At 42.5% G+C, this 13348-nt stretch overlaps 1 protein-coding gene across 3 annotated transcripts in view; it reads right to left on the reverse strand.

The window, feature by feature from the left end:
- LOC122542460 (deoxyuridine 5'-triphosphate nucleotidohydrolase, mitochondrial-like) overlaps positions 1-13348 on the reverse strand; it is a 35410-nt gene that overhangs the window by 2484 nt on the left and 19578 nt on the right. For 2 of the 3 annotated variants that reach the window (XM_043680178.1, XM_043680180.1), the window contains exons 3-5: positions 13178-13269; positions 11350-11394; positions 1981-2055 (exon numbers count right to left, since the gene is read on the reverse strand). The exons of the other annotated variant lie outside the window; for it this stretch is intronic. In XM_043680178.1, the coding sequence (XP_043536113.1) occupies positions 1981-2055; positions 11350-11394; positions 13178-13269 (212 nt within the window). The remainder of the gene's footprint in view (positions 1-1980; positions 2056-11349; positions 11395-13177; positions 13270-13348) is intronic. 3 annotated transcript variants of the gene reach the window in all.

Consider the following 13348-nt stretch of genomic DNA (forward strand, 5'->3'; position numbering starts at 1 on the left):
AGGTAGGGATTGATGGTGATAGGTCAGAGATGAGGGTGGAGCAGATAGGTGAGAAGCAAGGTGGACAGGTATGACAGGTCAAGAGGTTGGTGTCGAATTGGAAGGTTGGATCTGGGACAAGGTGGGGGAGTGGAAATGAGGTGACTAATGAAATATACATTGATACCATGTAGTTGGAGGGTCCCAAGTCAGAAGGTGAGGTGTTTTTCCTACAAGCGTCAGGTAGCAAGGGTTTGGCAGCGGAGGAGGCCCAGGACTTGCATGTCCTTGGCGGAATGGGAGGGGGAGTTAAAGCGTTCAGCCACAGGGCGTCGGTCGTTTAGTTTCAGTGTCCCAGAATTGTTCCCTGAAACGTTCCGCTTGTTGGCGTCCAGTTACCCCAATGTGGATGAGACCATATTGCGAGCAATGTACATAATCTTATAAAGAGATTGCATAAATCGGAGCATGCCAGAGTTATTTTCTTTAATTAAATTAAAGACATTTTTAATTAAATTGGGTGACTGCATGAAACGGTTTGTTGGTCAGATTTGAATCATCACTCCCAAATGAGACAATGCCATGAATATCAGTGAACTGCTCTTTTTGTTAAAAACCACAAGTTCTTGCTGTATTTTCACAACTTACTGGTATTCGCATCTGCACATTCAATGTCAAACTCTGACATCAGAAATGAAATTACAGCATTAATTTTGACTTACAATTTTCGAAGAAACAAATTAATAACACACAGTCAATACAAAGTCTGATTAATATGAAATTATTTTGACCAAAAAATATAAAATCAAGCTGGGAGATAAGAAATGGGGGAAGGGCATAAGGCAAGCAATGCAGCATCATAGAAGGTGCTCCTCCAGAGAGTGCATTTTACGAACTACCGCTGCTAAATATAAACACTCTGATATGATCCTCCGGTTTTAATGTAAACCATAGCCCCATACAGTAGGTACCATTTAAATGAGTTAAAAATACAAGCCTTGAGCAAATCCAGCCTCCAGCCTGACCGCCTCCAACTACCGCTGCTAAGTATAAACACTCTGATATGATCCTCCGGTTTTAATGTAAAACATAGCCGCACACAGGAGGTACAATTTAAATGAGTTAAAAATACAAGCCTTGAGCAAATCCAGCCTCCAGCCTGACCGCCTGCTTCTTGGAGCTTGGACCTTCCTCAAGCTCCGGGGGGTCGTTGAACTATTGGGCTGTAGCTGCCACCCCTCCACTGAAGAAGCTTTGGGAAGCAGATGCAAAGGCAAGATACAGAACAGAGCACCATTATAAACGAAAGCAGCTTACGAAGACATTGAGCAATAGCATCACATGGTTTTGACCCATCAACCTCTGGGTTATGTGCCCAGCACACTCACGCAGCACTACTCTGCTTCTGGGCTCCCAGTAGCTGACAAGATGATTAGGGGTTTAAATAGGGTTGACCATGAGAACATTTTTCCACGTATGGAGTCAGCTATTACGAGGGGGCATAGCTTTAATTTAAGGGGTGGTACGTATAGGAGAGATGTTATGGGTAGATTCTTTACTCAATGAGTTGTGAGTTCATGGAATGCCCTGCCAGTAGCAGTGGTTGACTCTCCCTCTTTATGGGCATTTAAACGGGCATTGGATAGGCATATGGAGGATAGTGGGCTAGTGTAGGTTAGGTGGGCTTGGATCGGCGCAACATCGAGGGCCAAAGGGCCTGTACTGCGCTGTATTTTTCTATGTTCTATTACATTTAAGACTTTTTACATTTCCCAAAATGATTTTCATACCAACCTGATCAAATAATCTGATAGCATATTTCATGTAATTATTAAAAATCTCAATGAAATTCCATAATCAGCAATCACAGAATAAATGCATTGTCCTCTGCAGTTCTGCACTTTAATACTCATATTTTTTACATGGAAAAATGAGAGGAGCTTACAAGTCTTTATAAAATATGCAAAGCTCTACATCGTAACAAAAGTGAGTGAAACTTACCCTCAAAGTCTTCCTTTCCAAAGTTGAAGAGAACTACACCAACATTTCCTCTGTAATCCTCATCAATAACACCAGCTGAGAAACAAAGGGAATAATCTTTAAGAAAGATCCTTAAACAGAAAGGTTTGGGTGGGAAATATTTAGCCAATGTGGAAATCACTAGGCAAGATCATTCACATATATAAGAGACAATGCCTTGCATCCGTTTAATGCTTTGAAGGTACACTTTTCATAAAAGCATGAGCATTTGGAAAAAATTGAAAGGCCAATGATACAGCAGGGATTGGACGTCAAGCCCAAGACTCTGACCTGCAGTGCTAGACACCACTGCCAGGAAGAGTGCCCCATCAGTATCCACTTTACAAACCTGCTTAAGAACTTTACGTATTGCAATTACCACTGAAAAGCTACATAGAATGGAGGTGGAGTGGACAATTCAGATCTTCCTCAGATAAGGACACAGTCTTCTAGAGGTATGGTCCCACCAAGACCCCATACAGTTGCAGACCATCCTGGCTCCTGTACTCAAATGCCACTAATACGAAGGCAAACATACCATTTGTCTCCTTCACCTGCAAACTTACTTTCAGCCAAGTCTTATTGTACCTTCTCCCTTTCCCAATCTATTTTCGTAGACTACATAGATATGGCTTACAATTCCTTAAAAATGGAAAATTAATGGGCAGCAAAAACAACAATGGTGTAGGAGGCCACTCAGCCCATCAACATATGCACTGCTCTCCAAATGAGCCTTTCACAGGAGTATCCCTTGTCTTCTCCCCATAACCATGTCCTTTTATAAGTCCAACTCCCTTGCAAATGTCTTGATTGAACCTGCTTCACCAAACACTCAACGAAAGTCCATTCCAGATACTAACTACTCGACTTATGAGAAAGTGTTTCCTTATTGATTCTGTGCATTTTCCCAATCATTTTAAATCTGTGCCTTCTCTCGATCTTTTCACAAGTGGGAACAGTTTGCCTTCATTTACTCTATCCAGACCCCCCTCAATTTTGAATGTCAGATCTTCTCCCAGCATTCTCTTCCAACAAAAAACAAGCAGTCCTAATTTCTCCAATCTATCTTCATAACTGAAATTCTTCATCCCTGGAACCATTACCAAATCATTTCTGCACTCACCCAAATGCCAGAGGTGGAGAGCTATGATTACATGCAACATTTCAGCCAAAACCAAAATTAGTTTCTTCTACAAGTTTAAAGTAACCTGCTCGCTTATGTAGTTTATTACTGGGGGGGGTGTAAACACTAAGCTTTACACAGTCAATCTTTATGACTGCCTTTAAATAACTTATCCACCCACACACCCAGATTTCTCTGCTCTTGTACAAACTTTACATAGTTGCATGTCTTTCCCATCTCTATCCTCCCCTGAACCTTCTCTTTGTGAATTTTAAATAACTGCTCTACTAATTAGAAGATATAAATTAACACAATTGAACCGCTCTCTCGCAGGGTGGGTGGGCCCCTTGTGTGTTCCTGAAGAAGGGCTAATGCCCGAAACGTCGATTCTCCTGTTCCCTAGATGCTGCCTGACCTGCTGCGCTTTTCCAGCAACACATTTCCACCCTTGTGTGTTAGAGCTACTGTCCCTGACCCTGGACTAGAAGGGCCTGAGTTCAAGTTCTACTTGCTCCAGAGGTGTGCAATAACATCTCTGAATAAAGTTTGTTGGAAAAATAGGTTAATTTTTTTTTTTTTACAAAATCTCAGGGTATGGACACTGTCAAACATTCCAAGTTGGTCTTGGTGCTGGTGGGCCTTTTTCCTGAATGACCAGTCGATGTCTAAATACTTGAACGATTCTGGTCAGTGGAGTTCCAGGATTTTGACCCAGCAATAAAGGAACAATGTGTTCAAGTCCAACTGTTGGCAGGAAATTGGACATTCCAAACCAACACTGTAATGTGAAGGAGCCGGTTATTCTAAAGCACTGCAGCTCCACCACCTGGTGGAATCAGTCATTATTTTTACTAGGATTAAGTTGGCGACAAGGTAATTGCAAAATGACAGACAAAAGACTAGAATGAGACTAGTCTAGCAGATGTACAACATTCAGCCTATTGCACCAGTGTCAGGTGTTTAACAAAGCTGCCTAATTCATACTAATCCCCCATACACTTGCTTTCAGTTCTGCAGCTTTGTACATTTCAAAGAAATTGGCTGAATACTTTGAAAAGTTACAGAATCAGTTTGCATTGTTCAATTAGGCAGAGCATTAGAGATCACCACTCACTGTAAGATAAGTAGTATTCCAGTTTTTTTTTTGCCAGTCACCCTACATTCAGCTGCCTGGACCCCAATATCTCCCGACACCTCACCATCCCCCTCTACTTCACTTTCATCCTTCAGGGAGCTCACCTCATTTGTCCAGATTAAACTCCATCTGCCATTTTTCTGCCCATGTCTCCAACTGATATATATCCCACTGCATTATCCGCAACTCTACCAATCTTTGCATTGCCCGCAAACTTCATTAGACCAGTTACACATCCTCCAAATCATTTATGTAGAACACAAAAGCAGAGGTCCCAGCACTGATTCCTATGGAATAGCACTAATCATAACCCTCCATTCTGAAAAGCATCCTTTCACTGCTACCTTCTGTCTCCTATGATTAAGCCAGTTTTGTATCCATCTTGCCAGCTCACCCAGATACCATGTGACTTCAACTTTTGCACAGTCTCATGACAGACCTTGTCAAAAGACTTTACTTAAGTCCATGTAGACAACAATCACTTGACCCTCAATCAGCTTTGTCACCTCCTCAAAAATAACTAAGTTAGTGAGGCACGATCTCCCCTGCACAAAGCCATGCTGTTTATCACTAGTAAGTCCATTTGTTTCTAAATGCTTATAGATGTTGCCCTGGAAATCTTTTCCAATAATTGCCCCAACACTGACGTGAGGCTCACAGGCCTGTAATTTCCCGGATTATTCCTGCTACCCATCTTAAAAACAATGGACGGACATTGGCTATTCTCCAATCCTCTGGGACCTCACCTGTGGCCAAAGAGGATACAAAGATCCCGTCAATGCTCCAATTTGTTCACTTGCCTCCCTCAATATTCTGGGATAGATTTCTTTGGAACCCAAAGGTGTATCTACCTCAATAGTCTTTAAGACAAACAACACCTCTTCCTTATTAATAGGTTGAGGGATAAGGTTCTGAAAGCAGATTTTAATGAGTTAAGGAAAGTAAAAGGCAGGACCACATGAGCAATAATCTCTCGATCACTTCTAATGTTACATTTCTGAAAGGACAAAAACAAACAAATTGATTGATTAAACTGGTATAGAGGGAGGCCACCAAGCTCCTTGGCAGCACGGAGGCTCAGTGGTTAGCGCTGCTGCCTCGGGCAACTATCTGTGTGGTGTTTGCACATTCATCCTGCGTCTGAATGGGTTTCCTCCCACAATCCAAAGATGGGCAGGTTAGGTCAATTAGCCAATGCTAAATTGCCCATAATTCTCAGGGATATGTTGGTTAGGTGCATTAGTCAGGGGTAAAATGTAGAGTAATAGGGCAGGGGAATGGGTCTGGATGGGATACTCTGAAGAGGGTTGGTGTGGACTTGCTGGGCTGAAGGGCCTGTTTCCACACTGTAGGGATTCTATGATTCTGAGGCATTGGGACTGGTTCTGGGACAGATGAGACAAGTACAAGTTGGGCAGTTTAGATCTCAACAGGACAAGGGCTTGAAATCCTCACAGGACATTTGCTACTGCCATTGGAGATGGTTTAACTGAGTTTAGATTTAGATTTTGTCAGGTGTACTCCAGTACATAAGTACAGTAAAAAGTGTAAAATGACACCACACAGCACCATCTTAGTACAAAGGTATCTAGGTACTAAAACTGGAGAGAAAAAGTAAATTAAAAACTTAATTACAGACCATCATAGGACAAGTAGAAAACTAAAGAAATCAGTTAAAAATTCGACAGTCTTTCTTGAGTACTTAGCCATAATGGGTCCCTGCTTAGCTGCTTGTTCTCGACACCACCACTGCAAATACCAGGGATCCTCCCACACTGTTCCTGCATTGGGCTGCACTCCAAATGAAGTCCACGCTTTGGACCCAATGAAGCCACAATGCTGTTGCCACTGCTGCTGGACCCAGGCAGGATCTGTTCACAGCCTCTAATCACAGGGCATGCGCTAGGACATGCTCTTTCTGCCGAGCTGTCTCAGGCTGCAATTCCTGACCTTGCTGTCAGCCGACCTGGTTCATGCTGTCAGAACTCTCTGCGCTGCACAGACTCATGCAAGGTAAATAAAAAAGGTAAGTAAAAGTAAAAGAAAAAGTAAAAAGTAGAAGCGATGGAGCAGAGGTCAAGGCAAGAGCCCACACTGTGCTCCTACTCGGCTGCCCTCTTTGATTGATTTGTCAGGTGGTGGGAACTGGAGGGTAACCCAAGTTGGAAAAAGAACAGCTGCGAGGGAGACCAGAAGACAGAAGAAACAAAGCTGAGGATCCAGTATGTTTTGAATGCTGAATGATGTCAGAGACACAAAGCTTAAGGCCTACCTGAATGTAAGTGCAATCACAAGACAGAAGATCGAAAAGCTCAGAGAGGTAAATGGGTAGGATCTAACTGGCATTACAGAATCTTGACCGCATGGTGACCAGCACTGGGTACTGAATATTCAAGGATATTTAACATTTAGGATGGACAGACACTGAGGAAAAGGAAATCTGTGTGACTGATCGTAATAGAGGATCAGTACATGAGGAAGGATCTTAAATCATAAGTTCAGTGTATGGAATTTGATTGGATGGAATGAAAATTACAAGGGGCAGCATTGTTTCGCCACTAAATAGCAGTGGTGGTGTGGAGTATGGTATTATCTGCCTGGATAGCAGAGTTATGAGTGATGCAATCTGCCAATAACTTGCTCTTCCATTTAGTTTGGGACCCGCTAGAGCTACTTAGCTCAATCCTGGTTGAAAAGATTGGACAGAGGACCTGAATTTTCGAGGGAAGTAAGGGTGACTCTCCACCACTAGTCAGACTATAACGAACACCATGAACAGTTTTGGATCCCTTATCTAAGGAATGATATACAGCTAGCATTGGAGACAGTCATAGAACGTTCGTTAGGCTGTTTTTGGGGGCAATTCAGGAGACACAGTAGAAATTCACCCCAAGGAAGAAGGGACATACTAAGGAGAGAATGAGGAAACCGTGGCTGACAAGGTAGGTCAGGGACACCATAAAAGCAAAAGACAAAACATGGCAAAAATTACTGGGAAGCCTTTAAAACCCAATATAGGGCAACTGGAAAAGCAATTGGGGGAAAGAGGGCAAACTAACTAGCAATATAAAAGATCACAAGAGTTCATTTTTACATATAAAAGCGAAGAGACAAGACTGGATGTTGGACAACTAAGAAATGAGACAGAAGTAGTAATGGGGATAAATGAAATGGTAGGAAAGGATAATTGGGTACTTTGTATCAGCTGAAGGGTCTCAAGATGGATAAATCATCTGAACCGAATGGACTGCACCTTAGGGCTCTGATGAAGATTGCAGAAACATTAGTGGTGATATCTGAAGCACGACTGAGTCAGAGAGGCCCTACAGGACTGAAAAATGGTTAATTTAAGAACCCTATTTAAAAAGGAAGGCAAAACAAAATCAAATCGGCCAGTTAGACAGACCTCAGTCATTAATAAGACTTTAGAGTTTACTATTAAGGGAGGTCACGGAGTAGTTAGACTTTGTGGCAAAATAGGCTGAATCAGCATGGTTCCATCAAGGGTTCATACTTGACAAATCTATTCAAATTCTTTGAGGTAGTAATGAGCAACTTAGACAAAACAGAGTGACGTGATCTATTTGGATTTCAAAGAGGTCTCTGACAAGGTGAGGCACAGTAGACTGATAAATAAGTCAAGAGCCCATGATTTTAGGGCCGTGGATGGAGGATTGGCTGATGGACAGAAGGCAGCGAGTAAGGACCATAAGACATAGGAGTGGAAGTAAGGCCATTCGGCCCATTGGGTCCACTCCGCCATTCAATCATGGCTGATGCGCATTTCAGCTCCACTTACCAGCGTTCTCCCCGTAGCCCTTAATTCCTCTAGACAACAAGAATCTATCAATCTTGGCCTTGAAGACATTTAGCGTCCCGGCTTCCACTGCACTCCGTGACAATGAATTCCACAGGCCCACCACTCTCTGGCTAAAGAAATGTCTCCGCATTTCTGTTCTGAAATGACCCCCTCTAATTCTAAGGCTGTGTCCACGGGTCCTAGTCTCCTCGTCTAACGGAAACAATTTCCTAGCATCCACCTTTTCCAAGCCATGTAAGGAGAAAGGGGTCTTCTTCAAGATGGCAGCCGGTGACTGGTAGAGTTCTGCAGGGGTCAGTGTTGGACTATTCATGTTATACAGTAACCATTTGGATCAAGGAAATGAGGGCAATGTTGCTCGGTTTGCAGGTGACAAAAATAGGTGGAGGGACAGTAGTATTAAAGAAGCATGGAAGTTGCAAAAGGACTTAGACATACCTAAGAAGCAACATTTTCCACAGCAGGTGGTGTATGGAATGAGCTGCCAGAGGAAGTGGTGGAGGCTAGCACAACTGCAATATTTAAAAGACAGTTGGATGGGTATATGAATAGGAAGGGTTTGGAGGGACTCGGGTCAGGTGCTGGCAGGTGGATCTAGATTGGGTTGGGATATCTGGTCAGCATTGACCGAAGGGTCTATTTCCATGCTGTACATCTCTGTAACTCTATCCTAGGCAAATGGGCCAAGCACCTGCAGATGGAATACAATGTGAGAAAATGTGAGGTTACTCATTTTAGTAGGAAGGAGGAAACATAGTAAGCATTGACTATTTTCTAAATGGGGAAAGAGTTCAGAAATCCGAAGGACAAATGGGACTTGGGATGTCCTAGTTCAGGATTCTTAAGGTCAGTATGCAGGTTCCGTTTGCTGTTAGGAAGTCAAGTGCAAGGTTAGCATTCATTTTAAGAGGGCTAGAATGCAAAAGCAGAGATATACTGTTGAGCCTGTATAAGGACCAGTCAGATCCACATTTGGAATACTGAAAATAGAACCAAGTCCCTTATTAAGGAAGGATATGCTGGCCTTGGAAGGTTTCCAGAGTTTTACAATGATCCCAAACATGAATGGCTTTGCCAATGTCGAGAAGCCTGGTCTGTACTCAATAGAGTTTAGGAGGATGAGCAGGGGGTTTCTTTGAAACTTACAATACTGAGAAGTCTGGATAGAGTGGACGTGGAGACATTTCCACTGGTAGGAGAGACGAGGATCCTAGAACACAGCCTCAGAGTGAAGGAACAACTCTTTAGAACTGAGATGAGGAGAACGTAAAGGGGTAAATGTACGGGAATGGGTGGGTTACGCTTCGGCGGGTCGGTGTGGACTTGTTGGGCCGAAGGGCCTGTTTCCACACTAAGTAATCTAATCTAATCTAAACGTTTTCAACCAGAGGATAGTTAATCTGTGGAACTCTGCCACAGAAGGCTGTGATGGCCAAATCATTGAGTGCATTTAAGACAGATAGATAGGTTCTTAATTGGTAAGTGTATCAAATGTTACTGGGAGAAGACAGGAGAATGGGATTGAGGAAAAATAATTGATTGAATGGCAGAGCTGACTCGATGGGCCAAATGACCTACTTCCGTTCCTATTACAAGTAGTTCTCCTAGAATGCAGTAGTTTCGTTCCTGTGCAACATTTATAGAAAACTATGCAATATAAGTAATGGGGCCTATGGGAAATATAGGATTGGGGTGAACCGCCAAAAAAATCAAAATGGAAGTAATAGTTGACCTAACACAAACAATAGCACAGTCTAAGGAAATCTTTAGATTGCATTTTAATGAAATACAGTAAATTTAACACTAAACTTGAATCACTGACTACAGCACTGTACCTTTCATGAAGCACTTCACCAGAAAATGTGTGATGCCGACATGGGCAGTCCAGTCCTCCCAAAGATTTTTCCTCGGTTTGAAATACAGTTCCTTGTAAGCGTGGACTAAAATTCCCAATTTCAAGCTCATTTTCAAGACTTGCAGAGCTGATTGAATTTCCCAGTTTTAACTGAACACAGCAAATTTGCATTTTGCAGACAGAGGATCGTGAGGCTGCGTTTTGCTGTTCAGGAAGAGCCAGGGATGGAATCACGTAACAGGCTTATAAAAAAGGCTCACAATTCACTAATCGCCAAATAAAGTTTAATAAACACCATTATAGGAGAACTACCTGTATTTCTAGTTTTATGGGAGACTGTACATTTGCAATTACAGAAATACCCCAATTTCCAAAATAGATAGCACTACTCTCCAGTATCACCCACTATGAAGCTCTATGTACTCTATGCTACTCTATCCCCACCCCCACCCTCCTCTAGCTTATCTCTCCACGCTTCAGGCTCTCTGCCTTTATTCCTTGCTTTTGCCCGAAACGTCGATTTTGCCTGTCCTCGGATGCTGCCTGAATTGCTGTGCTCTTCCAACACCACTGATCCAGAATCTGGTTTCCAGCATCTGCAGTCATTGTTTTTAACACAAACAATAGCACAGTCTAAGGAAATCTTTAGATTGCATTTTAATGAAATACAGTAAGTTAATACTAAACTTGAATCACTGACTACAGCACTCTACCTTTCATGAAGCACTTCACCAGAAAATGTGATGCCGACATGGGCAGTCCAGTCCTCCCAAAGATTTTTCCTCGGTTTGAAATACAGTTCCTTGTAAGCGTGGACTAAAATTCCCAATTTCAAGCTCATTTTCAAGACTTGCAGAGCTGATTGAATTTCCCAGTTTTAACTGAACACAGCAAATTTGCATTTTGCAGACAGAGGATCGTGAGGCTGCGTTTTGCTGTTCAGGAAGTGCCAGGGATGGAATCACGTAACAGGCTTATAAAAAAGGCTCACAATTCACTAATCGCCAAATAAAGTTTAATAAACACCATTATAGGAGAACTACCTGTATTTCTAGTTTTATGGGAGACTGTACATTTGCAATTACAGAAATACCCCAATTTCCAAAATAGATAGCACTACTCTCCAGTATCACCCACTATGAAGCTCTAAGTCATGCTCTCCCTGCCCCATTTATTCCTCAGGTTACGACTATATTTGCGTGTGCTTCTTCAAAAAAGGAGAAAGTGAGGACTGCAGATGCTGGAGATCAGAGCTGAAAATGTGTTGCTGGAAAAGCGCAGGTCAGGCAGCATCCAAGGAACAGGAGAATCAACGTTTCGGGCATGAGCCCTTCTTCAGGAATGAGAAAAGCTTCACTACAAAGCACCATTTCTGTACATAGGCAGACTTTGTTTCAATGTTATGACAAATACATTACCTCCAACATCAATGAAATGCTTTGCTGCCAAACCAGATCTTGGAGCTGAAAAGGAATTAAAATAATTAATATTTCCAAACATTAATAAACAATTATTTTAACACAAATGCCACAACCAAACATTCGATGTAATGCTTTTTTGGTAGTAATTAGAGAGTCAGAGATATACAGCATGGAAACAGGCCTTTGGTCCATCTCATCCATGTTTAAGGCTTCCCCTAGACAGGATTTCGATGTTGCTGATGCACTGGAGAGTCAGTAATACAGCACGGTCCATGCTGATCATGGCGCCCACTCAGCTAGTTCCAATTGCCCACTTTTGGTCCATAGCCCTCTAAACCCTTCCCATACATGGATATATCCAAATTTTTTTAAAAAATGTTGCTACTGTACCTGTCTCAACCACATTCTCTGGCAGCCCATTCCACATACGCATCACTCTCTGCATGAAGTAGTTGCCTCTCAGGTCCTCCATAAATCTTTTCCCTCTCACCTTAAACCCTATGCCCTCCAGTTCAAGTCCCCAGCCCTGGGGAAAAAAAACTAGATGCATTCATTCTATCTTTGCTCCTTATGGTTTTTGTACACCTCAATAAGGTCATCCTTTATTCTCCTACATTCCAAAAAATAAAATCCTATCCTGGCCTATAACTTAGGCCCAGCATCATCCTTAAATCATCTTTGCACACTTTCTAGTTTAAGTGTGTCTTTCCTTGAACAGGCTCACCAAAACTGTAGACAATATTCTAAATGTGGCCTCATCAACAAATTATACAACTGCAACGTAACGCCCCAATGCCGACATAATGCCTCAATGAAGGCCAGCATGCTAAATGCCTTCTTCACCGCCGTCTGCCTGTGACGTCGTTTTCAAAGAACTATGTACTTTTACTCCCAGGTCCCCATTCCACAACACCCCTCAGGACTTTACCATTTACTGTACATGCCCCTATCTTGTGGCACATTGGAAAGTCAAAACATCCCACACTTCTCTGTATTCATATGCATTTGCCAACCCTCAGCCCACTTTCTCATCCGATCAAGATCCCACTGTAGTTGTTAGTAACCTTCCTTGCTATCACGATACCTCCTAGTTTTGTATCATCCACAAACTTATTAATCATACCTTACACATTCACATCCAAATTATTTATGTGGCACACCTAAATGTCTTACTAAAGTCTATATAAAACAACATCCATTGCCTACCCTCATTTATTCTCTTGGTTACCTTTTCGAAACAAAGATTTTGTCAGACATGGCTTATTGGACACAAACCCATGCTGACTACTCCCTGACTTGACTGGAGCTATACAATAATGCAGTTTTAGCTTCATCTGAATGCTTGGTCATACTGAGCTGACACACTGTGGCCAGAAGAAAGGTGGAGGTGGGCTAGGATCTATGAGTTCAATAAAATTCAAATGCCAAAGAACGAGCTGATCATAAAGCATCAGAGCAAGCCAACCAACATTTTGTACAGAGCCCCAAAGTTATGGAATTTGAGGTGCACACCCAGACACCTTTCAAATGACCTAGGGACCATAACCGAAATAAATAAATTGTCACAGATTGCAACTGGTGTAACAGGCAGTTTTTACTAAACTGCTCACAAAGCTGCTGCATAGAATTTCAGGATAGATAAGCAGGAGGCTGGAAAAACACAGCAAATCAGGCAGCAACAATTGGAGAAGCCAATGTTTTGGGTGAGATCCTTCTTCAAGACTGGGGGCAAGGGGAGAATAGGAGGTGGGGAGGGGGAGGCAGAGTGGTGAACACAGGTTGAGGATACAGACTAGCACTAGATCAGCAATGACCAACCACTTACCCACTCTGCCATAGAACCCATGAGGAACAGCAATCTGTATATCAGTCTTCACAACAGCCTTATCCTGAGCAGGGATCACGTAGTCATAAGCACTGTGAACGAGACAAAAGGTAATCAGGTCATGTCAACAGCACCCACATTCCCATCACTGAGGGTTAGGGCATTAGGGTG

Source organism: Chiloscyllium plagiosum, chromosome 40 (genome assembly GCF_004010195.1).
Source record: "Chiloscyllium plagiosum isolate BGI_BamShark_2017 chromosome 40, ASM401019v2, whole genome shotgun sequence".
NCBI lineage: Eukaryota > Metazoa > Chordata > Chondrichthyes > Orectolobiformes > Hemiscylliidae > Chiloscyllium > Chiloscyllium plagiosum.